Consider the following 25,948-nt stretch of genomic DNA (forward strand, 5'->3'; position numbering starts at 1 on the left):
TGCACGATTTCCTCATTCTGAAAGAATGACTAACCACTAATTGCACGGAATATAGTCTTCTTCTTGCCTATCTTTTATAATTAGAAAAATGAGTTCGCCCTTACAAAGCGTTTACATCTTTGCTTGTTCCTAGTGAAAATACTATGTTCCCACTCACCATTTCAAAGGTTAAGAAAGACTGCTGATCAGAGAGGGGAGCAGTTAGTCAATGCTGGAGATGGGTCCAGAGTTTAGGCATCAAGCTAAGTCACATGGTGCTCCGAATCCATTTTTTCCCCTGTTCTTTTATTCCCAAATTAAAACCCTAATTTAGAACAACAGCAATCAGCCTTTTTCATATCTTCCAAACTAGTCCAGAAGATGCAGCCACATAAACAAAAGCAGTCATAATAGAGAAGGCCACATAAACTGGTGTTTCTTGCGATGAAGCATGAGTTCACTGTGGTTTCCCCTTCTCCAGCACCTTTAGGAAAGTTAAACCATTATCCCCTGCCCTCAGTTTCACCTGTGGCTGTAACTAACCAGGGAAGGGGAGAAGGTACAAGTGGTGAAAACAAACCCTAGGACATTTCTTCAAAGGCTCTTAGTGAGGAAGAAGGGAGCATGCAGCAAGTCAGAAGGTGCCAACCCCGCTTTGAACCTGGGAAGGAATATCCTGGCAGCTGGAGGTATTTTTCACCGTTTCATAGAACTATTTATTTGCGAACAGAAGGAAGAGATCACGGGCCCAACATGAGTTAAAAAAAGTATCATTGACTTCTCCCTCCTTGTTTTTGAAGCTGAGTTATTATAGAATAATGGGATATGTTAAGAGTAATCAGGACATGAGGATTTGGACACCCTTCCCAAAACAGGCTGGCCTCTTTCACCTTTAGTAAAAGGAATTTGGGGTTTGATGTTTGAAGAAGCATAAACAGAACTGGAGATTTCTGCAGCTGATTTCTATGGAGATTAATAAACATCCTGAGGTTTATTTGCTTGTTTAGTAAGGTCACCTAGACCTCCTGTTGAATCAATGGACAACCACACCTACCTCAGCCCTCCGTATTCCTGGGATGAGGAGGAGCTGGTTAAGGACCCTGACTATTCAGGATCCTATTCAGGGCAGGTTCAGGCTGGACATTGGGAAGCACTTCTTTACCAAGAGGGTGGTCAGACACTGGAACAGGCTTCCTAGAGAGGTGGTCGATGCCCCAAGCCTGTCAGTGTTTAAGAGACATTTGGACAATGCCCTTAATAACACGCTTTAACTTTTGGTCAGCCCTGACCTGCTCAGAAAGTTGGACTGATTGATCATTGTAGGTCCCTTCCAACTGAAATGGCCTATTCCATTCCATTCCATTCTGATCTCAGGGCAGGGATCCACGAAGTTGTCTTGCACTGCCCTGTAACACAGCAAGCCACGCTCGCTGTGTTTGCAGGGTGCAAGACAGAGGTGGGAAGGGCAATGCCTGGACACATTCCTCCTTCCCCGGCACTTGGCTCATCGGAGCACGCAGGCAGACCCTTCAGGCGTGTCAGAGCAATAACTGCATCAGTGGAGTTTTCCTTGCTGGGCAGGTAAGGCTGCAGGGGGGTACCGCTGCTGTTTGCCTGTGTGAGAAGCCACTTTTTTAAAAGCTGCATGGTTTGTGGGTGCCCAGGCTGGACCTGTCTCAAGCTGGGCACAGCCAGCTCCAATGGACACACTGCAGGGCATGGCTGGGCACCACAACCAAGCTGGTGGTTCCTCAGAGAAAGCATATGTAAGACAGCAGAAAACATGGGGCAGGCAGAGGAAGAGGGAAAAAAAGAAGAGTGAGAAACAGCAGAGGGAACACCAAGATCAGAGGAGGTGCTCTATGGTGGAGCACATACTGCCTGAGCCTGCAGAGGACCCACCCCAAAGCAAAAAGTGGGAGAGGAAGGGCACAGCCAAGAGATACGTTTGTGAGCTGACTGTAACCCCCCATCTCGCCACGCCTCACCCTTCTGAAGGGACAGGGTGCGACCTGCGGCAGTAACAAGGAGAAGAGAGGAGCCTGGGGTGACACTGACCACGGGAAAGAGGAGAGGAAGGCTGTTTAAGGGAAATATTTTAATGTTCATCTACCCAACTTAGTAATTAAAATATATATATTACTTGGCCATAAATTCATTTCCCCAAATCAAGTCTGTTTTGCCCATGAGGGCAACTAGTAAGTGTGATCCCTGTCTATCTCAACCCATGAGCTTTTTTACTTCTGTTTTTCCATTTCCTCCTCCCATCTCACTGTGGAAACGGGGACCCAGCGAGCAACTGGCTGGAAGCTTGTCTACCCGCCATAGCCAGCCCACCACAGCAGTCCAGCAAAACACAAGCTGTAAGCTCCGGGCTCAAGACGGAAGACAAACAACAACTACAACTAAAGGAATTTAGGCTGTCAGCCTCTGTGTTCACCTTGTGTCATTGACGAGCTGTCTGGGCTTCCTCTCCACACCTGTGCACTGAATGTCACACCAAAAATGTTAATAGACTTTCCCTTTTAAATCAGCTTGGTACTTTGCACAAACGACAGCTTCTATAGGATTGACCACACAGTTCTTTGAATAAGAAAGTCTGTTTGATCTTTGCAAAGCCAGTGAGACCTTGAGTTGCTCAGACTTTGCACGGCAGTTTGTAAGAGCACTGTTTCTAGAAGCTCACTGGAAAGGTAAGATTTTAATCTGCAAATATCCAGGTTAATAAAAACAAAGTAAGGTATACACCATCCCAACTGAAAAACCTCACACATCTGCCTATACCCTTTTCTTGTTGAACAGAATGCATATCATTCTTATGTTCAGTATTACTTTAATTCTTACTTAAGAAACCCCTATTTTATGAGAATCTAGTAATTCTTTCAACTCCTTTATTGTCTTGCCTGCAGGTGCACATATGTACAACACAAACTTCAGAAGCTAAAACAAAACACCCTACAGAAGAGAGGGTTGTAACAGGTGATGGAAATTATTACAAAAAGAAACAAAGCAAGCACAGTATTCTTAAAATTAAAAAGCAGCATTTATTATGAGATTATAATACATGCCAAAATAAAAATGTCTTTTAAACCATTATGTTTATGACTTGTATTTAGAGTCTCTTTCTCCCATTTTAAAACCATAATTTGTTTTTGTATTTGCATTCATTATTAAAACCAAATATTTTTATCAGGAAACTAAAAAGGGAAACCTAGCTTGAAATGAAGCCATTCCAGTGGAAGTCAAGAGCAGAGACTGCATTAGGGTTGAAAACTGAAATATGCCCCACTTCAACACAGAGGGTAAAATTCTGTAAATCAAGAACAAATTACCTAAAAACAAACAATGCAAGCCTTTTTTCTTTTTTATAGTACCACATCAAAATTACACAGAAGACCCCAGTGATCACTAGCGAATCTGCCACATTCTAGTTTTTCCAACCCGATTAAGTCCATGCTTCGTGGAATAATATGTCCCCCTTCCACTGCAGGCCGAATGTAAACACGGTCAAATCTCATCTTGCACTTGTACTCTGCACGCAGGTTGGTATTGGAGTGGGTGTCCCAAGTATAGCGGCAGTGTTGAGGTTTACCCAAAAATTCCCAGATATCCAGAATGTTGTTAGGTAAGCCACCTAGTTTAGTAACCTGAAGGTAAGAGGAGGGAAGAAAATCCAGAATATACTGAATTCACAAATTTTACCTTCAAAACCAGAACAGAGTTGTCACAACATTGCTTTTTTCTGCAAAAAACAAGTTGTTAGAGCCAAAGATATTGGAAATGTTTCTAAGTTGTGGTATTTCTCAGGATACTCTAAAGCATGACCAATTCCTGTAGTACTTTCTAAATCCATAACATGTTACAAAAAAAAAAAAAAAGTTCAGCTCTGAAATTCTGAGGTCTGGGGGTCAACACCATGTTCTCTGAACCAATGCCACAGAATCACAGAATCATTTAGGTTGGAAAAGACCTCTAAGATCATCAAGTCCAACTGGTAACCCAGGACTGCCAAGTCCATCACTAAACCATGTCCCTGAGCACCGCACCTACATGTCTTTTAAACATCTCCAGGGATGGTGATTCTACCACCTCCCTAGGCAGCTTGTTCTAATGCTTGACCACCCTTTCAGTGAACAAATTTTTCCTGACACCCAATCTAAACCTTCCCTGGCACAACTTGAGGTTGTTTCCTCGTCATGTCACTAGTTAACTGGAAGAAGACACCTACCCACATCTGCCTACAACCTCCTTTCAGGTAGCTGCAGAGAGCAATAAAGTCCCAAATCTCTTCCAGACTAAACAACCCAGTTCCCTCAGCTGCTCCTCCTAAGACTTGTGCTGCTCCTGCTAAGAGTTGTAATGTCATTCTAGTTCATTGCAATGGAATTTCACAACAGGGAAGGATGAAACGCTGACCTTTTGGTAATCATGCACAAATCTCACTTTTAGTATCAGCAGGCAAAAATTACTTCTAATTTTGAATGTATCTATGAAGAGATATTAATTTTAAGCTCCCAAGATCTGGTTCTCCAGAGCATCCTCTTCTTTCATTGATTCCAAAAGCATTAACTCTCTTGAGAATCAGAGCTGAGCGAGTAAAGATCAGGTTCTCAAAATGAGAAGATGTTTTTGAAATCAAAATTTCATCAACTATTCCTGCCTCTTCTCAGTTATAAATGTCGCCAATAAAGTATTTTGTTATTGCAGGGGCAGAGAGCTCTTCGTATACATCTCCTCAGCTATAATAATGCTTCAGCATAGCAATGCCACAGCTTCTACTTCAGTCATGCTTCCACTTTTTAAGAATAAATGTTGCATATCTCTGTTCTACCTAAGCAGGTCACTTTTCATAAAGACAACAAAAAAGCCTGAGAAGATTTTGTCAGAATACCTTCTCAAAATTAACAAGGTTGCTTATTTCTATTTACCTCGTTGTCCCTGAGGTTTGTATCCCCTCCAAATATAACAGTGGTGGACTCAGACTCCTTCTGCATTTTGTCTAACACTATTTGCAGTTGTTTCATACGCTCCTTAGAGTGATTTTTAGTACTCTCCAGATGAGAGGTCATAAGGCAAAGTTCATTACCAGATATGCTCACCTGTGCATGAAACAAAGAGGCAGTGTTACCATTCACAACATGGTAAAAAGTCCAAAGGCAAAATGTAATCACAAAGTAAATTACTGAATGACAGAGCTCTGGTTAATATTAGTTTTACATTCAGAAAAGTGGCTTACAGGAGGATAACAGGCTTTTAGTTTTGTTTTCACAGGTTTACAGAATCACAAAATGGTCAGGGTTGGAAGGGACCTCTGGGGATCATCTAGTCCAATCCCCTGCTAAAGCAGCTTCTCCTAGAACAGGTTGCACAGGATCATGTCCAGGCAGGTTTTGAGTATCTCCAGAGAAGCAGACTCCACAACCTCCCGGAGTAGCCTGTTCCAGTGCTCTGTCACCCTCAAAGTAAAGAGTTATAAATAAGTAAAAGTTATGAGACTTCAAAACAAAGTGCGGCCAGTAATTTACATAAAAGATTTACATTTGTTATTATCAAATGCAACTGTGTTTGTATGTTTGGAGAAGTTTTTCTGCTGTTTGAGACTGTCACAGAGTAAAGCCAGTCCAGCCTTTCCTGGGATTTTTTGTTTTGAAGGCAGACATACAGCCGTTTAGTACATACTGACTCACTCACATGCACAACCAAAAGGTTCCTCATCATGGCGGTTGTTGGAAAAGGTATTATCTCCTGTTTCAGTAGCTTCACTCTTGATTTCTTCAACATTATGGCAGTGAAATAGCCATCTACGGCACCTAAAGATGAACAGGGAAGGAAATGGTCGAGATTATCTTCTGCCATGCCATAAAGAAGTTAAGGTTCTGAAAGAGACCTTTTCACCATGATCTGGGAGAGTCATGTTAATTTGTAAGATGTGAAGTCATCAGTTAAAAAGTTATATAATAGCAGGGTTAATTTTTCAGATTTTTTAAAATGAAAATATTTAAGAAATTACTATCTATGGCACTTTTTTGGCTACCCTTACTATCAGCCTTTCAAAATGCAGAAAAAATACAAAGGAAACCACCAGGCAGGAAAGCTTTTCACATGCATAATGAGCATCAAACTATATGCTGTATCAAAACACAGAAAGTAATTTAAGTGCTTCCTTCTTCACTTTACTCTTTTCATTCCTACAAACGGTCAGAGATCTCGGTAAAGGAGACAGAATAAAACCAAACTTAATTTTCCAGTTTCTGTAGTTAGAAACTGAGGGTTATTTCTTACCTGGAATAATAGCGTAGCTGCCTGCTCTCACCTGTAGAAGAGAGAGTTGTGGCAGGATGACCTCTTGTAAAAACACCACATCTGGACTGTATCTGAAATTGGTGAGAAAAGATTTTAAATTAACTACCTAAAGGTGCTACTGTTACACTCTGAGGCCAAATGGAACAGGGTCAGGGATTTCAGGTGCACCTTGTTCTCATCTTCCTAGATATAGTAAGAATCTGTATTTCAAAAAACCCGAAAAACTGTCTCCATCATACTTAGTAGCACGTAGACACATCACCATTGCTAAAAGGGAGGAAAGAATGATTATTATGGACATGGAACTGTCATGGTAATAAAATGCATGATTTCCCTATACCTTGATCTCGCACACATTTGCACAGGTTTCATATACTACATACATGAGGAATTAAACATAAGCAGCTGCAAAGCAGCTGTGGAACATGTTCTCCCCAATTTAAGTTCTCCAGGAGATTCCAGCCACCACCTCATTCCTTTACAACAGATCCTCTCAGGTAACCTGCCATTCATTTTCTCCAGTCTCATCAACGACAAGCTCTTCTATTGTATTAGAGCTGCGCAATCACTAACAGTTCATGTGGGCCAGCAGTCCTGGAAATGCCCATTTAGACATGACTTCAGAGCTGCCCCTATTTTTGCTACACTGCTGAACAGCCCTGCTCTAAGTAGGTGAAGGACAAACCTAAGGCTTTATTTACATAAGAAAAATATTGTCACCCCAGATTAACAACATCAAGTGAAAATTTTGGTTAAGAGGTTTCTGCTGTTTTAAGAGAATCTTAAATTATTATTACTTGTTTAAAACATTTAATTTACACTGATAAGTTACTGTATTAAGATAAATCAACATATGCAATTGTTAAAGTGCTCATAAATAAATATATTCACGTCAGGCTTCCACCGATGGAACTATAAAAGGCAATCACAGATTCTATTGTTTTTATCTTACCTTGCACATTCTCTTTTTTGATAGACAGTAACGGCTAGAGAGCCACTTTTCACGTTTCACTAAAAGTCTTTTTTGTTGTTTGAAAGTTTGCTCTAGCACGAAGTTATTCATACCACCCAAATGAGACAAACAAGTTTCTTGCATTTTCACCCTTCTCTTATGTACAAGATGGAAGTATGAAGTATGCTTTTGACATATGACTGCAACTGGAACAATAATGTTAATTATGAAAAGCTTTGTAAAGTAGTCATCGCAAAATATTTAACCTTTGAGATGCTGCATAGGGTCACACCTCTATCAACTTTTATTCAGCTATTTCGGATTTATAGTGATCGTATTGTTGCATCTAACATTAAGATAATTTGGGCATGAAGATTTGTAAATATCTAAACCAAGAAGTTTGCTTTTCCCTTTAAAGCTGGGTACACAACAATACAAAGGTGAAGCTACACTTACAATGCCAGGTAAGAACAAATTCCTCCAGCTCGTTCTTTCAGACTTCCCAGATCCAACCCATCAATGTTCCAAGTTATCAGGGAGAAGCTGCTGTCATCTTCTTGTTGCCTTGAGTCTGCGCTATTGACACCAGCATTACTAGTAGTAGCTGCATCTGCTGTGAGGTCAATACTAAAAGAGAGAGTTTACTTGTTTGTCAACATGCATAATACTATTCTTCCTGCAATTACTCCCACTTATCTCCTAAAGCAAGATATTTTAGACCCATGAGAACTTACACGCGGCCATTTAAAACTTTCCCAAGAAATAAGCTCACATGTATTGATCTCAACATAATTTACAAGTGCAGCAACTAAAACAATACAGACCTCAGTCATACAGAGCCTTAGTACGCAGGTGAAGTAAGTGGTTCTTCCTCTTCCTTATAGACATAACATTTACCATTCTGATTTAAGTTAATCGGACAGTAACCAAAGTAATCCGAAGCACCTGAGTAACTCAACTCTTTCCCCATGCTAGAGGCAGGCTGTGTATATTAGCTTTTCAAACACTTCCCAGCATATTAGAAACAAACAACTGCAGCCAGGACTTGCTTTTACATGCTGTCTTTGTGGTACAGCTGAGATTCTTCCAACTGCCAAACCCCCTGGGGAGGTACATGTGCAGACTCACTCTGTGACAGATTGACAGTCCTTTTCCTTGGGAATATTCACCCCAAATGCCACCTCAAAAACACAGGCCCCGTCTACCCTGTTGATTTCATGAAGACTAACATCAACAACACTAAGTTTGAGTGCCTAGTCTAGTAACTGTTTGGGGACTGCGTTGCTGAAGAGAACCACGCTGTACCTGCTAACAGATGGTTGTACTGGTTTTTGCTAGGGTAAGCGCTGATTTTCTTCATAGTAGCTCAAAGGTGCTGTGTTTTGGACTTGTGACCCGAACACAGTGTTGATATCACAAGGATGCACTGGCTGTTGTAGGCAGTGGTATATGCCTCCACTACTTTCGTGATGACTTTTCATATTTATACTGCAACCTGAAGGACTATGAGATGAAAGATCAAAGTCTGTGTAGTCTGCAATGAATCCTCCCCTGACAGGGAGGTCTCCAAACAGTCTTCTCTCCCAACACAACCTGCATGCAACAGTTCCAAGACAGAACCCTCTGTGCAAAGACAGAGAGAGGCTGGAAAAGAAAAAGCTGCTGCCAGTTTGATACAGCCGTATTCTGACTCATCACGGACTACCTAGAGACCACTGCTAATGTTCAGCAGGCTCGCATTTTTTCATACACACATATCAAGCAGAAACAGGCATGCTGTTTTCAAATGCAGTTTATTCATAACTATAAAGATCATAAGGGCTTTTCTATATAACGTGTGAGACCGAAATAAGTAAGTCCACCGGAAAAATGCCTCCCTCAGGACTGTGAAGGGCCGGGGTCTGTAAAAGTTCCTCGGTACACCCCATGGATTTGCTCTGCAATTGTCTGCGTATCTAAGACCACAGATCTTAGGCCCTAACTTCCACAGGTCCATTTAACAAGGTGTGCATGTCCACGCCAACTTCCTTTAAGAAATACAAATATGCATACGTCCAGTATACCACTTACATGCACAGTTTATGCACACACAAACGTGTATAATGTATCTGTTGTATTATTTTTTGCATTAGGTGTATAATATGTATACAAAGGTGTATAATACCACCTGCACGGGTACTGCAGCGCGATACAAGGCCGTGGAAATGAAAATGAAGCCGAGCCCTTGGGCTCGTAAACCCACTAGCCCAGAGTTAGATGGCTGGGACACCCCGGGAAGGGACGGGGGGGTGGGAAACAAGGAGAACTAGCACGGAAACTTCAGCGTGAGGAGCAGAAACGACCGGGGCAGAGACGGGCGAGGTGCGGCGGAGCGGGACCGCTGCGACCCGGGAGGGCCCTGATCCTCGCAGCCGGGGACCGCCACCTCCCGGGTCGCAGGCCCCGCTCCCCTCACCCCCGCCCCGCCGGCCACCCTCCCACCCCGGGGGTCACCTACCAGTTAACGCCCCCCCCGCCGGCCGCCCCCTCCTCCTCCTCCTTCTCCTCCAGCGGCGGCTCGAAATAGGCGTTCAGCGCCCTCTGAAACACAGAGAGGCAGATGGCAGAGAAAGGGCCGCCGGGGCTGCCCCCCCCTCGCCCCCGCCGCCAACCCCCCGCGCGTACCTCCATGTGCCAACCGCTGCCGGCCAAGAAGCTGCGCGCCACCGCCGCGTCGCTACTGGTGATGGCGGCGAACTCGGAGCACAGCACCTTCCTCCGCTTGGCCAGGTGTAACACCTCCTCCTCTTTCTCCTCCTCCTCCTCCGGGAGAGGCTTCCCCGCCTGCAGGCAACGGGCCGCCTCGCCCCCCTCCCGCTTTTCCCCCGCCGCCTCCATAGCTCCTGCGGGCGGAAGGCGGGCCGAGCCCCGCCCGCCGGGGTTGCCGTTCCGGGGCGCGGAGTGGCGGCCGTCGGCGGAGCGGGCAAGATGGGGTTCACGGTGGAGAGTCTGAAGGAGGCCATGAAGTACATGGTGGAGTCGCAGGGCTTCGACCGGGTGCTCCGCAAGGTACGGGCGGGCCGCAGGGGGAGGTTCGCGGGCGGCGCCCCCAGGAGGGGCACAGTGTCACAGAACGGTCGGGGTTGGAAGGGACCTCTGAAGATCACCTGGTCCAGGACCCTGCTCGAGCAGGGTCACCCAGAGCAGGTGGCACAGGATCGCGTCCACGTGGGTTGTGAATGTCGCCAGAGAAGGAGACTCTGCAGCCTCCCTGGGCAGCCTGTTCCAGAGCTCCGTCACCCTCAAACAGGCTTTTCCTCATGTTCAGGTGGAACTTCTCCTTTGGTTTGTGCCCGTTGCCTTTGCCCTGTCGCTGGGCTCCGCTGGAAAGAGCCCGGCCCCGTCCTCCTGACACTCGCCCTAACGATACTGGTGTACAGACCGGGGGGCTGCTGGCCGCTGGCGGCAGCCCCCGACTGGAGAGGTGGCCGGTCGCCCGAGGCGGGGCTGCTCGTTCAAAACGTGGGTTTTCCCCTCCCAGAATAAAAGGCTGAACCAGGCCGGGGCCTTTCCTCAGGCGCAGCCCCGCAGGCGGAGGCTCGGCAGAGGCCTTGCGGAGCCGCGCTGCCCTGGTGGGGGACAGCAGCCCCCCCGCAGGGGCCAGGCCGCCGGAGCGGCAGCAGGTGGGGGCCTGCGGTGGGTTCGCTGAACCCTGGCGGCCGGGGCATGGCCGCGGGCACGGCAGGAGCCCGGCAGTGCGGGCCTGGTGCTGTTTTCCACTTATTCAAGGTCCCCTAAGGGACTGTGTGGATGTGAGGGTAACACACGGTAGAAGGTACAAGTGTTACTGAACTCCTCTTAAATACTAGAGCTGCCTTTGAGTGCCTCTCTGCAGATGAGGACTGTGCTGAATAACCTTCCATGAGTTGCTTAGTAACAGCTCTTCTTCCCTTCGTGGTACCTCTTGACTAAGCTAACTTTCAGGACTGTGAAATTTCAAGATAAATTATTACTTTTCTCTGTTTAAAAATACTAATTAAAAAAATAGCTTGTTATAACATCTCACACCTCACCTTGAAGCCAGGCTGAAAGCAGAAGCACTTCAGGTGCTCTATGAGTTTCTGCACAAGGTCTAGAGGAATGTATTTGACTGGTCCAGCTCTGTGTCTGTGGAGGAATGAAGGCAGGTTAATTAACATCGATAATGTACAGCTGTGGGCTTGCTTCAGGGGTGGTGGGGTGGCTGATGTGGATAATGTGCAGCTGTGACTCGTTCCTGCTAAGTAGTTAAATGGCTCTAAGGGGTATGGAAGAGAGAGAGTACCAAATGAAGAGAAGGAGCTCTTCTGGATGAAGAGAGAGCTGGAAAAAGCAGGGAGGAGAGAGAGTGCCCTGGATGTAGGAGAGACGAGGACAGGCCCCAAGAGAAGCAGGGAGAAGAAGGTTCAGATGAGCCAAGGCTGACTTGGAAGAGGAGCCGGTGAAGGAAGAATCCAGACGCAGCAGAGGCAAGAAGCAGTGTGGACTGGCCTGAAGAGGCTGAAGAAACAGCACGGACAGTAGATGAACTGTTGAAACCTTGTGGGGGGTTGGTGGCTGTGCCGGGGCAAGGCACTAGAACTACTTCTTGAAGTTAACCTGGTATGGGAAAGTAAAAGCCTTGTTGCAGCTTGATAGTTTTGATAGTGCTGTGACAATTGGTGCCACGTGTGAAGTTTGACCTCATGATCTTCAGATCATGAGACTGAGTGTAATGAGCAGTGACAGCAGTAATGGCTGTGCTGGGGGACATTTGAAGTTTTGAGCGGTGCTGGCAGTGCCCAACAGAGCGGAGGCAGGTGGGGATAGCCTGCGATCCAGATCACGTTGAGATAGGTGAGGAGAGCCTAGGGATCCGGATCAGACACCAGTGGAGGTGAGCCGTTGCGATGATTTAAAGAACGAAGTCAACGTTTCTTAGTGACTGAGGATCCTTTATTGGCAGCGCTGGATGCACGGGGGATCCTTCCGCCTAACGTGCATGTCTAAAGTAACTGTCTTATATTTATACAATGAAACAATGAATATTCAATTAACACCTATACATATTCATTATCTAACCCCGCCTACTCTCACTTCGTATGTTAATTAGCTTATCAGTCCTTTGCCTGGAATGTGGTGGTCTTGCAAGTTTGCAGCCAATTCATGTCCTTGTCGGCCATCTAGTTTTCTTTAGCAAGGAGATTTAGTGCTCCCTCTAGATAACATTGGAATGTTTCTCATCCTTTTTGTAAATAGCCCCTTTTGTTAGAAGAAGAAGAACAGACTCTTTCTTTCATTAGTCATTTCCTTAAAACTATATGGTTATGTGACCAATCACCACACCTACACTCCTTGAGCAGACATATACAATCACAATCGATGCGATGTTTATTGTCCCTATTTCACACTATTTCTTCATATCAATCACCCCTTTTCTATCAAACTAAGTAAATTCTTTTACTTAAGCAGTCTTCCCGAATGATATAAAGCATCACACATAAGTGTTACCCTTTTAAACATTCTTCAGACCCACAAATATAACATAATGCTTAGTATTAAGGAAATTCCTAAACTGCTCAATAATCACAATGGGGTGTACCATAGCATTAAGAATTTCTTTTGCAGAAAGTGACCAGCCAAAGAGAGTATCCCACCAATTATGGTTTCTGTCAGGAAATCATTTACATATTCATTACAATTCCAGGAATTCATTTACATATTTTGCTCCTGCGCAATGTCCTTGAGGAGTGGTTGTCTGGGGTCTTCAGGATGAAGATCAGGAGTCTTCCTCCAGTGAACCTTTTTTACCTTCTTGTTTCTGTGCAGACTCTGTTCCTCGATCGACTAATGAGCACGATTCAAAGTCCTTGTTTTAGCCACGTTATATACGCGACAGAAACTTAGGACCAGATGGCCCTTATAAAGATAACGAATCCAAGGACCTTGCGCCTAGTACATCCATGGTGCTGACACTAAAGGTCTTGGTGTATTCATCATGTTGATAATAAGGGTCTTTGAACACCTCCCAACTTTGGATAATTATATATAAGCACATCATTTTCTAGAAAAGTAGTATACCATTCATCACTCATTGTACATAGCTCATTATTCAATCCCCCCTGTTCTAAAAACTATCATTATGCTCTCTGATCATTCTTTGACAGCACCAAACAGAACATTGAAGTAATATACATATCAGTATTCCTAAAACATCAGCATAGCAAGACCGCATAACCGATAATAAAAAGCTCAGCAAAGTTACCATGTGACTTGTTATTCGTTTCTGTTCATCTTCGTCACCTCGTGAAGAAAAATACCAAGGACCAGCACGGACTATCATGGAGGGAACAGATGGAGTTACCACCCCGACATTATTCAGGACTGTGTTGGACTCATGAGTGAAGAAGTTTGTTTTTCGCATTACATGAGACTTTGCTGGATTACAGTAACCATCAGTATGTATTTCTGTGAGTGCTTTTGGTCACGCCGGTATAGAAGAGTGCAATCTCCTTGCAATTCGTCCCAAATAGTGGAACTCGTGGGATACCAAAGCAGAGTGCAAGAGACTGCTATATAAACAAAAGGAAAATGTTGATCTCTTGAAAAAGATGGGCAGAACATGACACACTCTGCATGGTTTTGCTGTTCAGCCTTTGCATTATTGTGACTAAATTTATTTTGCGTCCAACACACAGTTTTCAAATTAAATTAAAAAGGTTGGGTAATACATATAACCTACAAAAACAAAACCTAAAACAATACTTATAACTATACATTCCACTTAAGTAATAAATGAACTATAAATACTATAGTTTCTTTAAACGTTCCTTTTTTCTTTTTTTTTTTATATATGCGTCACTATCATGGCTAGACTATAGGGGTTTCGCATGCACGGTCTTTCCAGATTTTTCCAATACATTCTGTGGGGTTTAAAATTGCGCATGCGCATGTTCAAAGGCATACACGATAAAAGATGGCTGCTGAGTGTCCAGATGAAGTCCCGGACCCATTTCCCGAGCTTACCACTCCAGTAAGTTTGTTAATGGTAACATATATGGCACTATGGCCAAATGACAGGTCCTTGCTTTCAATGCATCAGACTGCCACGTCGCCTGCCAGGGAGGAAGGGTCTGGAGTGTGCATTTCCCCCTCTGAACATCCCATAAGGTGAGTGTTTTTTAAACATCTAACCTGTATGGTTCATTATAAAGGGGAATCAAAACCTTTTTTTGTTGTTGTTGTTTAGGCAGGGGGTGCGTTTTTCTACTGTCACACGTCAAGAACTTATGGCGGAGGTGGAAAAGTATAAAAGACGTTGCCACATCCTTGTCTGTGCATTCCTGATGGTTGCTTTGTTTGCTATTCTATTTGTATTCTTAATCAGCCTACATTGTTATATGAATTGTTAATAGTTATTATTCCCAGATTCTTGTTTGCTATTAAACTGTTATTGTGTTAACTATATAATCTGTATTGTTGACTGTACATTTTGGCGTACTACTCGAATTTGTTTAACACCATTGGGTGAAACCATAGTAGCAAATTGCATGTTAGTTATAACATGTTGAATTAATCTTATAAAACATGGAACAGCACGTGGCAAAAACAATTAGGTGGCTAATCCACATAACAAATAAAATAGGATTCGTTTTACCCAGGGGCTCCCGGGAAGCCAGGAAAACAAGTCAATGTTCCAGTCTTTCCAAGTTTGGATGGGAACATGGGCTAACTTCCATATCTCAGATGTGATTTGTTTAACTACCTCACCATTGTCATCAATTTTCAAACAACAATTGGAAACATTTAATTTACCACAAACACCTCCTTCTTCAGCTAGCAGGTAATCGAGAACCATCCTGTGTTAATAAATTGCATTTCGTATATGAGTTGCTTGGTCTGTCAGTAAGTCAAGAGCTTTAGCTGTTTGATTAGTAATAATTTCCAAGACAGCCTGTAGACGAATGATACGATTCAGATTGTAGATTGGTTCTCAAGCACCACTAATGAGTTCATTAGGATTCCAAGTTGCAGGTCCATAATACTGTATGATACGTTGGGGTGTCCATTCATTTAATAAATATCGGTACCCCCCTTTTCTTGGGAGTTCAGAAAAATCAACTTGCCACTGTTGCCCTGGCTAATTTTCAAACACATTTCGCATTGCTGAGTCACCTGTTTTATTACAGTATACAAGTTTCACCCTACCAATTTCTGATTTAGACTTTTATATAAATTATCAGCTCCCCAGTGCGTCTTATTATGTTCTGTTAGGGCTGTGGTCCATATTAAATTGGATGGTACCACTATATGACCATCCCTCAAATAAGTCCACTTATCTCATCATTCATGTTCTGAATTAGCTTTAAGTTTTCTTTAGAATAGTTTGGCTCCTGATCTGTACTTACAGTTTGGATTTTACCATCTGGTATTAAGGATAATTCCTCCTTTCCTACCTCCTCTGCTACTTGTATGGCCTCATGGTCGGCCAGGCGGTTTCCAGTTTCCAAATCAGTGCCTCAATGGGCCATCTTATGTTCTTCCTTCCTGGATGACCCTCTTATAACGGAGGGGGCCATTCCTCACATCAAGGTCTGGCATGGCATATGTTCTCACCACTCAGCGCCTACTGGGTTGCAGCCAGCAGCGGAGCTCAAGATTCTTCTTGGTGGCAAACATGGAGGCCAACCCAGTCTTGCCCTTGATTGTGGTAGGAGGTACTTGACCAACCTTATTCCTTGTACTTCATTGTCAATGCAAAGTTTCATCTGCACATCCCATAACAAGTCACTGTCATGGTAAAACACACAGATTTACATTAGTAGAACTACTACAGAGTGTATGTTATTTCAGTTTTTCTGCCAATATTCCCTACAGCCTTGCTGACCAAGGGATATTGTTTTATCTGAACTAGGCAAGCCTCCCCCTTATCATTTTTACTGTAACAGGTAAAGCATTTTTCACCTTTCCTGGAATTTATTTCCAGATACACCTGGTTAAAATTTCTTTTACTTCAGGGAGGTCCTCTTTTCCACCTTTTTGTTGAATTAAAGATAAGCTCAAGATTTCAATTAATTGATCATTTTCAACTTTTAGGTTCATTTCTCCTTCTTCAAACGTCTAGATGTTCTAATAAATCTCATCCCAACAAAGATTTTGGTGAACTTGGCATTCTTGTTTTCTTAAAGGTTTCGGGATGTTTTCTTGGTGGCCAGCAGCTCCCACAACTGTAACAAATTCTTTTCACTGAAGTTTAACACCAAATAAGTTGGTTTTGTATTCACTAAAAATTCCACCTCATTTTTCCTAGTCCCTAGTTCACCAGAACCCCTTGCTGGTTCTTTAGCTTAGGGCAATCTCGCTTCCAGTGCCCACTTTCCCTACAATATGCTCATTCACTTCTGCCTGATATTCTTCCTCTGTCTCTGCTTCATCTCCTCTACCGGTTTAGCACGACACAGCTCTTCTCTTAGCTTCTGTACACGTCCCCTATTCCTTCTATCAACTTTTCTACCTCACGATTACCTAGTAAAAATCCACTCGAACCTTTATCCAGTCCTATTCGCAACCAACTTCCAAGCATCCAGATTTCCCCATCAAAGATTCACCTTTATTCTCCTCAGACCCATCGCCTGCCCTAAAGGGGCCGTTACCGGTCCTGTTGTACTGCAAATGCTGCAGCACTTGGGGTGACATTGTCAGGTCCTTCTGCTCCATTGTCAGCAACAGCAACCCCTTCCTCCTCACCATCAGAAGGATTGGAGCAGGAGAGAAGGATTGGGACAGGAGATGCTCTTCCTGCTCTGCAGGTTACACAAGCCTGCCTCTGCAGCAGCACTTCTGCTTTAACTCTTACCCTGAATGCAAATCTGCTCCTTGCTGCTTTAAGTCTGTGTTCTTACGTATCACGCCTTTGCAGGCAAACAGCAAACACCCTGCCATGCGTCCAGCAGGACTCAGCCGCACCTTCGGGCGGGTACGGGGGGTTGTACAAACTCACCCCAATACTCTAACACTTTCACAGGGTCTTTGATTCTCCACACCCCCCGCCCCGCTTCAGGTCTTACATACATTAGTACAAGTTTTATCTTACAACGTGTTTAATTCTGGTTACTCCATAGAAGGAACCACAACCTCCCCTCTGATCCTTTTCCATTGCTATTATTAAGGGATCTTGTGGAGCTAGGTTAATACCACACTCTTTTGCCACTCTGGGTGATTCCTCAGAGTGAAAAACATACCAGCATACATTACTTCATCCCATTTTTCCTCTTGCCTTAAAAATAACATTAATTGTAGCAAAACATTATAATTCAGTGTGCCATTTAAGGGCCATTTTCTCTGTCCCCTAACTTATACAGGGGCCACCACTGATTGCAGTACTTAGCCAAAGTTCTCTTATTCACGCTTCCCCCAGCTGCCCCCCCATTTCCTTCCAGTGACCTTTCTTACTATTATCTCAATCGCTATCCCAGCCACAGAGACTCTAATTTCACTTACAGCTCTCTCTCTTATCCCAAGGTGTCCAAATCTTACAGTCAGGGCATTCAATTTCTTGTCGCCACCATACATATAATAATTCTTTACACCATATACACTTTAAAACATACAGAGGTTCACATTCACCCCTCGGATGTTCAAGACAATAACCACGTACCAACATTTGTAATATACTTAATACAGAAATGTTCTCACGTTTCCAGCATAAATAACAATTATTAATAACCTTATAATTATTAATTAAAAGGCCACTTTTCTCCACATTCCAGCTTATAAAGTGGCCACCATTGATTACAATATTTTATCAATGTTTTCCTATTCACATTTCCACCAGCGGATCCTCCAATATCCTTCCAATGACTCAAAACACATCCTAAAGGGCTTTTCTTTTAAAATCCCACCACTTTGTTTTCCTCCCATTTTCCCACTTCACACTAACAGAATACACTTAACGCTTACAAAATGCAACATGCAGGTACCTTTCTACAGCACCACCAAGAACCCACTATTATTACCAAGAATATAGCCAAAATCAGAATAACGATAATCAGAGTCAAATTCCACATCCAATAAGTCAGGAAACCTTAATAAGCAAGATTACCAAGAATATAGCCAAAATCAGAATAACGATAATCAGAGTCAAATTTCCACACCCAATAAGTCAGAAAACCGTAATAAGCAAGACCGTACCAAACGAGCCCTATAGGCGAACTTGCCAGGCTCCAAACAGCAGTTGAATGCCAACAAAACCAAACGTATACTTAAGGTGCTAGCCACAAAAGTATACACCACCCTGCAGAATTTAACTTTTGTCTTCTGACTTACGGGCGGTTCCAAATGACCGGTCTACCAAACAAACAAACCAAAATAAAGAATACCGTCACTTACAGCGATGGGGTACTTGTCAGCCTCCGCAGTGATCCGTAGAGTCAAGGAGTCCCTCTGGGAATTCCCGGGGGTACCCTAGGGAGTCCTGTTCCCAGCGGGTCCTACAGCCCGGCAGAGGGGTGTCCCATCTGGGTCGCCAGATTGATTTAAATATAGCGGAGGCAGGTGGGGATAGCCTGCGATCCAGATCACGTTGAGATAGGTGAGGAGAGCCTAGGGATCCGGATCAGACACCAGTAGAGGTGAGCCGTTGCGATGATTTAAAGAACGAAGTCAACGTTTCTTAGTGACTGAGGATCCTTTATTGGCAGCGCTGGATGCACGGGGGATCCTTCCGCCTAACGTGCATGTCTAAAGTAACTGTCTTATATTTATACAATGAAACAATGAATATTCAATTAACGCCTATACATATTCATTATCTAACCCCGCCTACTCTCACTTCGTATGTTAATTAGCTTATCAGTCCTTTGCCTGGAATGTGGTGGTCTTGCAAGTTTGCAGCTAATTCATGTCCTTGTCGGCCATCTAGTTTTCTTTAGCAAGGAGATTTAGTGCTCCCTCTAGATAACATTGGAATGTTTCTCATCCTTTTTATAAATAGCCCCTTTTGTTAGAAGAAGAAGAACAGACTCTTTCTTTCATTAGTTATTTCCTTAAAACTATACGGTTATGTGACCAATCACCACACCTACACTCCTTGAGCAGACACATACAATCACAATCGATGCGATGTTTATTGTCCCTATTTCGCACTATTTCTTCATATCGGGGATCAAAGAGAAGGAAGCCTGACTGCCGTGGAGTTAAGAGGCTGAGGGTGATGGGCAGTAGTGGCAGGGTGGATGGCCAGACGTGGCAGCAGCCCGCAGCGGTGGCTCCGGCCAGGCAGCAGTGATGGCTGTGCCGAGGGCAGGCACCGGAGCACTGCCGTGCCACAGCCGGCTCCCGCTGCTGCTGCTGCTCGGCCTGGCGGTGTTCTTCCTGGTGTTCATGTGCTTGTTGAAAGTGTTTCCACTCATAGAAGAAATGGGTGACCACAAGGATGTTAAGGAGCTTTTCAGGACACGGAATGATGTGATAATGCTGTATCCTAGATCTGCTGCTGCAAGCTCATTCAGGTTACCGTCCGGTGTGACCCAAGAGGTGAAAGGGCAAGGTACTATAAGCTCATTAGAACCTCCCTCTGAAGAAAACAAAATCCCAGATGTCAAGAAAGCAGATGAGAAGAAAGGTGATCAGCCCCCAGAAGCTAAAAAGTCCAAGATAAAAGTGAAGAAGGAATATGTGTATGAATTCAGGGACAAATTGTCTGGACTGTATGAGTTGTTTATTTGCAAAGAAGTTGTGATGATTGTTAAATACATAAGGTATGAAATCTTAAGAAAATAAGAGGAATTGTAGAGGAATGAAGGCAGGTTAATTAACATTAATGATATACAGCTGTGGGCTTGCTTCAGGGGCGGTGGGTTGGCTGATGTGGATAATGTGCAGCTGTGACTGGTTCCTGTAGTTAAATGGCTCTAAGGGGTATGGAAGGGGAGGGCACTGTATGAAGAGAGATCTGGAAGAAGCAGAGGGAGGAGAGAGAACACCCTGAGAGAAGAAGGGTGCCTGGATGAGGAAAGGCTGGCTAGAAGAGGAGCCCGGAGCAGAAAGAATCCAGACGCAGCAGAGGCAAGAAGCAGTGTGGACTGGCCTGAAGAGGCTGAAGAAACAGCACGGACAGTAGATGAACTGTTGAAACCTTGTGGGGGGTTGGTGGCTGTGCCGGGGCAAGGCACTAGAACTACTTCTTGAAGTTAACCTGGTATGGGAAAGTAAAAGCCTTGTTGCAGCTTGATAGTTTTGATAGTGCTGTGACATATGTTATGATCAAAACAGTTGAAATGACATTACTTTGTTATAAATTCTGTAGTGTGCAGTAGTGTAGCTGCTGTGTAGGATGGTCCTGTGAAGCAGTTCCTGTATTCTCATTAAATTTTGCAATGCTAAAATTCTCTGTGTAGTTTCTGTCTGTTTTATGTAATTGTGACATGGAGTGATGCAGTACATACATCTAAGAAAACCAACCACATAAAAAAAATTGGTTTGCATTGTGAAGGATGTGATACTGGACGCAGTGTTTTTGTTGACAGCTCCGTGATCTGATACATTTAATAGAAAGTATCTATTTGCAAAGTAACTGTCTTGTCTCACCAAGATAAGTTGGTCTTGTATGTAAAAGTTAAGTTATAAAGCTTTGAGAAGCTCCTTCATTTATAGAGTCCAGCTAGTTCTTCTTCGTCACCTCTTCACTGTGATAACTTCACTCTCCTTTGCCCTATAATCCTACCAAATGTAGTACTTCAGCTCATAAGGGTAAGTGGCTGAAGTGAGCCTCGGGAGACAAGTTTCCTACCTTGCTCTGGAATACTTTTCAGACTTTTTCTGCAGGCTCCTTCTAGAATTATGATGTTATGAACATAATAATAACAATAAAAGTACAGTTTTGTTTGAATTTGAAGTATCTGCTGTCTTTCTGGGAGATACCTGAAGCCTTTCTTACCGTAACTGAGTACAACTCAAGATTTTTCCTGTTCTGGAAAAGACGGATTTTAGTTTGAAACTTTTCAGCTCAGCATCAGACTTTGTTGCAGGTTTAATTTCAATGTGTTATCTATATAGGGCTTTAAATGACTGTGGGTTTTAAAGCCCTGTCTCCAAAGTAGTGCATCACAGTAGTGGCTGGAAGCTGAAGCAGCATACGGTATGCTCAGTGAGACAGACGTGTGGGAGGACAAGCACAGAAGGGCTGTGGAAGGACAAACTAGCAACTCTAGCTGTGTAAGCCCTGGAAGTGTTCAAATACCGAACTATTTTCGTCAAGGAGAGCATGCAGCTAGTGCCAGATCAATGACAAATGAAGCCAGATGCTTTCCTTGCCTTGCTGGTGGATTGGAAAACTCCCCGACTGTAGTGGAAGCCATCTGCTCCCAGTGTCAAGCATCAGTAAAGTCCTCATTAGAAATTCTGTCAGAAACTTAGGCCTCCAGTCAGTGCAGCACAGTGCAGCGCGCCTGCTTTGAGACTCGGGATTTTCATTGGTCAAGTTGCTATTTCTGTATTAGGACACTGCCTCAGTGATTTCCCCTCTGCTTAATTCCAGCTTTTTCTATTCATAGATGGACTGTGTACTACATTGTCATTTACCTTAGGATCGTTACTCTGCAAAGCTTGGATAAACTTTGGCCTATCAGTTTAGGGGCATTAGCTGAAACTGAGCTCTTACACTGCAGAATAATTAAGGAATAGTGAGACTGGAGACATTTCAATCAATTCCTTTTAAGATTAAAAATATTTAAGTCAACTCAGCTGATACGGTATGGAAACATGTAAGTTAAAAAATTGTAAAAGAATTAGTAAATTAGTAGGAATTATAATAAATATTAAGTCCACATTTTACTTGTGATAGTCTTAAGGTACTTTAAAGTCTTAGTTGTATGTGTAAATATATTCACTGAACTTGCCCCAGTTTTGCATCTCCTTTCAGATTTTTAATACAGTGTTACTAACTGAAGAAACTTGAAAAAAGATTTTAAAGTACTGAATTTCAGTAACACCTTGGTCTCAAAAATCCAGCTTTTTGGATAGGTACAGAGGGAAGCATGATAACATGGATGTACTGTCATTTTCTGTTTAACACCTGTGGGTTGGAATACAAGTGTATATACAAATCATGATGCTGTAATACAGTGTGACACAGTCTTGCATACTTATACCCAGGAATATGAATTTCAGCGCAGGGAGGCCAATCTGATTAGTGTTTCTAGCGCTCAGTTCAAAATACTGATTTGTAACTGAGGTTGCTCTAGTATAATGATTATGAATTGCTGTCAGTCTTGTTTCCATTTTGTGTGCTAACAAATATGCATTCATGGCTATGGTACACTCATATAGAGCAGTTTTGTGTTCCCTCTAATCTGGCTTTTCAGTCCCAGATTAAAGCAAAAGGAAAACTGAAGAAGAATGTTGTCTCCTAAGCAGTTCCTGAGAGCATAGCAAGTATTGAAGTTTTGTTAATCTGTCAGTTTAAATATTTATCTGCACTAGAAACACAGATTTTTCTAAGGCGGCGATCTTTGCTCAAAAATTATGGAAATACCTAATGTGACAGTTGATTTACTATATTTTCTATGTTGTAATTTGTCTCATGAGTCCAGAATTAAACAAGATTTACTTTCATTTTGATTCAGGGCAGTATTGGGTGTTGGTACTATCATCAGTAAGCTTTTTATTCCTTTTTTGGTTATACAGATGAAACTTCTTTCTGCAACTCCTGGAAAAATTGTTTGTGAAATGAAAGTAGAGGAGGAGCATACAAACAGAGGTGGCACGTTACATGGAGGTTTGACAGCCACACTTGTGGATGTGGTGTCGACAGCAGCGTTGCTGTACACGGAAAGAGCAGTGCCTGGGGTCAGTGTGGACATGAACATCACGTAGGTATCATCTAGCATGTTCATCTGAACATACTAACTTTTCTTCCCCTAACGTGGTGTTGACTCCATTGTACATAATTTCTGTGCTGTAGTACTCACTTAAAAAAGGTGTTTGGTTTCAGAAGTTTTGGTTTTGTAAATTAAGGGGGGGGGGGGGGGGCTGTATTTGGGGATATTGATATTTGGTTGCAAAATTCGAGTTGGACTTCCTTAAACTTTTACTAGTTACAGGAGTTTAAGGGATGGTGCCCATTCATCCATAGAATGTAAAGGGATGTTGTTATGTGGTAAATCTTAGCTTTACAAAATTGGTTCAACTTTTGTCTTTGCTTGCAAAGATATATTAGAGTGTGTCCTCAAACACCAAGCATTAGGGTAAGCAGCTTTCTATAAACCCTTTTTCAGTATTAGTCCATAAAATGTTAAAACAGGGAACAGTTTAGCTGTGTTGTATGCTCACATAGAGGATGAATTACAGATGGAATCAGAATTTCTCAGTGGAGGAAGATACCCTTGACCTTGAAATGTGTCATTTAAAGGTAGTTTTATACTGAGAATAGTACTTCCTGCAATGCAAATTTAAAGCACAGTGTCTTTAAAGAAAAAAAAAAAGTTGTTCTGAAACCTTTTTTGATCATGCTATTATTATTCATTACTTTTACTGAAGAGATTATGAATGATTGGAACTAAAGTGATCCTACTTGGAATAACTAACAGAGCATTAAAAATTTTGGAAAAGTAACCAACCCTTCATCAAAACTGTCTAAAAAAAATAAAAAATAAAAGCAGCTTTAAAAGCCTGTGTGGGGTGATCTGTGTTTCTACCAGGTTCCCTCCTTTCCCCCACAGCACCTTCTCATTTCTCCACTGGGCCGGTGGGACTGGAGCATGTATTTAAGCTTTATACAACCACTGTAATGACTAGGAAGTCACTGGAAATGAAAACCTGAAATTCTCCTATGTTAATGTTTTTTCCCTACAGTAGTATAACAAGAGGCCAACATCTGAATTATTTACATTCGAATATGCCTACCCAATTGCATAAGGGCTAAAATCTTAAGAAAGTGCTGTCTCTGGAAGTGATCCAAAATGATTGAGTAGCATAATCTTTGGGAAATGTTATGTGTAGCAATATTAGTAGCTTTGTTTAACCCATCAAATATTGCTGTAATACAACTTTTTCCTTTTGGGGAAGGAGCTTTTTAAAAAGTTGTCACAAGAAGGTATTTCAGTAATGGAAAGAACAAACAGAAACAGAGAAACTTATTTTATCAGAAGAGAATTGGCAGCAGCCTCTGAGAATGAAACAAGACTGAAACCCTGCCCCTGTCAACTAATGGGGCTTGTGCTACATTAGCATTAGGCATGACTACATAATTTTGACATGGTGTCATGTATAGAAATGGACTGGTTGATGAAATTTATCTCACTAAGATTTATATCCAGCAATTATACATTCTTCTCTGTAATTCTGCATGTCAATGTCCCCTTACCCCAGATCATGGTTGGATCGTGCTCCTCCTAATTCTTTCCAGGCTTTTTGTGGGGGAATTTCTTCCTATTCCCTGGAGAGTGTTTTAAAAGCACACCCTCCTACTTACATAAATAAAACCAAAGAGTTATCAAATGAATGGAAACAGTGTTAAACCTGGGAAGTTTGAAGGCCTCCCAGATTTCCAAGACTTCTCTGACCAGGGGTATGGAAAGCAGTTAACCCATGCTTAGGTTCCACACAGTTCTGGAGCCTTTGAAACAGAGACCTTTTGCAGCTGAACCAGTCAGACTAGTTTAGAAAGGCTGCAGTGAGCCAGCAGTGGCTGGAAGAGGACTTGTAGCTGAACTTTGAACTGAGGTCTTTGATACCTAACGGACTTTTCCTTAGAACCAAACCAATGGGTTTCATTCTACCCTCCATTTTCTCAGAGAATTTTTATGCTGAATTACAACTGCAGTACTTAGGGGAACTCAAGGACTTTAAGAAAGGGGGATTTGCAAGCAGGCAGGAAGGCAGAGATATGCCTTTATTACTCACTTCTGCTGATCCCCTTCATGATAATCAAAAATGCAAAAATATTCTTGGATTTTTGCTTTGTACAGTCTCTTACCTGTTCATTTTGTTCTTAATTGAAGATACACTTCTGCTGCTAAGATTGGAGAAGAGATACTGATTACAGCTCAGATTCTGAAGCAAGGAAGAAATATTGCATTTGCCAGTGTGGATTTAACAAATAAAGCAACTGGAAAGTTAATTGCACAAGGTAGACACACAAAGTATATAGGAAGTTAAGAAAGTAATTTAAAAAATAATAATGCTGGGCTTAAGAACCCCATATCAAATTAATTTCTCATTTATGTATTAAGACATCATCTGCACAAAGTTCTGATAGTCTATATAAAGTGAATTTGTCTCACTCACATAATAAATGAACAAATTTGGTAATTACCACCAGAATTGTTACAAGCCTAAAATTAGTGCCTATTTCGGGATGAACAACAGAGTGCGAAAGCATGGGGATGCATCTGGCTTTTTTTGGACAAGATAGCAGAAGAGAGGAGCCTTTGGACCAGCCATATGGTTTACCAGCACGACTGTATTTTAAGAGATCGTTCCTTTGCCTGTGGTGTTGTCATATGACAAAGCAACCCTGTCTTCAGGGCTGTCACCGTCACATTCAAACACCAGTATGTATGCTTACAAACTAAACTACTTGTTCTGTAAGATAGTAGTACAGAGTACCTATAATATAATATCAAAACTGGTTTGAAAGTATAAAGCAGGCTAATACAAAATGTAGTTTACCAATGCTGTAACAAATTCAGAAATATTCAATAAAGCCTTTTGAAACTA

At 42.6% G+C, this 25,948-nt stretch overlaps 2 protein-coding genes across 3 annotated transcripts; one reads left to right on the top strand and one right to left on the bottom strand.

Annotated features, from left to right (window-relative positions):
- Positions 1-3,000: 3,000 nt before the first annotated feature.
- TDP2 (tyrosyl-DNA phosphodiesterase 2) lies at positions 3,001-10,245 on the bottom strand. 2 transcript variants are annotated; one of them, XM_056330041.1, is made up of 7 exons: positions 9,899-10,111; positions 9,732-9,814; positions 7,691-7,861; positions 6,262-6,353; positions 5,671-5,789; positions 4,908-5,078; positions 3,001-3,626 (listed from the first exon to the last, which is right to left on the bottom strand). In XM_056330041.1, exons 1-7 carry the CDS (start codon positions 10,109-10,111, stop codon positions 3,345-3,347), a joined length of 1,131 nt encoding a protein of 376 aa, XP_056186016.1. In that variant the 3' UTR covers positions 3,001-3,344. The 2 variants fall into 2 exon arrangements, with proteins under 2 accessions (XP_056186016.1, XP_056186014.1); XM_056330039.1 differs by lacking the exon at positions 9,732-9,814 and having other exon boundaries at positions 9,899-10,245.
- On the top strand, positions 10,149-25,948 carry ACOT13 (acyl-CoA thioesterase 13). The gene is made up of 3 exons (XM_056330043.1): positions 10,149-10,282; positions 22,916-23,100; positions 25,231-25,948. Exons 1-3 carry the CDS (start codon positions 10,202-10,204, stop codon positions 25,385-25,387), a joined length of 423 nt encoding a protein of 140 aa, XP_056186018.1. The 5' UTR covers positions 10,149-10,201; the 3' UTR covers positions 25,388-25,948.

This window comes from Falco biarmicus, chromosome 3, assembly GCF_023638135.1.
Source record: "Falco biarmicus isolate bFalBia1 chromosome 3, bFalBia1.pri, whole genome shotgun sequence".
Classification (NCBI taxonomy): domain Eukaryota; kingdom Metazoa; phylum Chordata; class Aves; order Falconiformes; family Falconidae; genus Falco; species Falco biarmicus.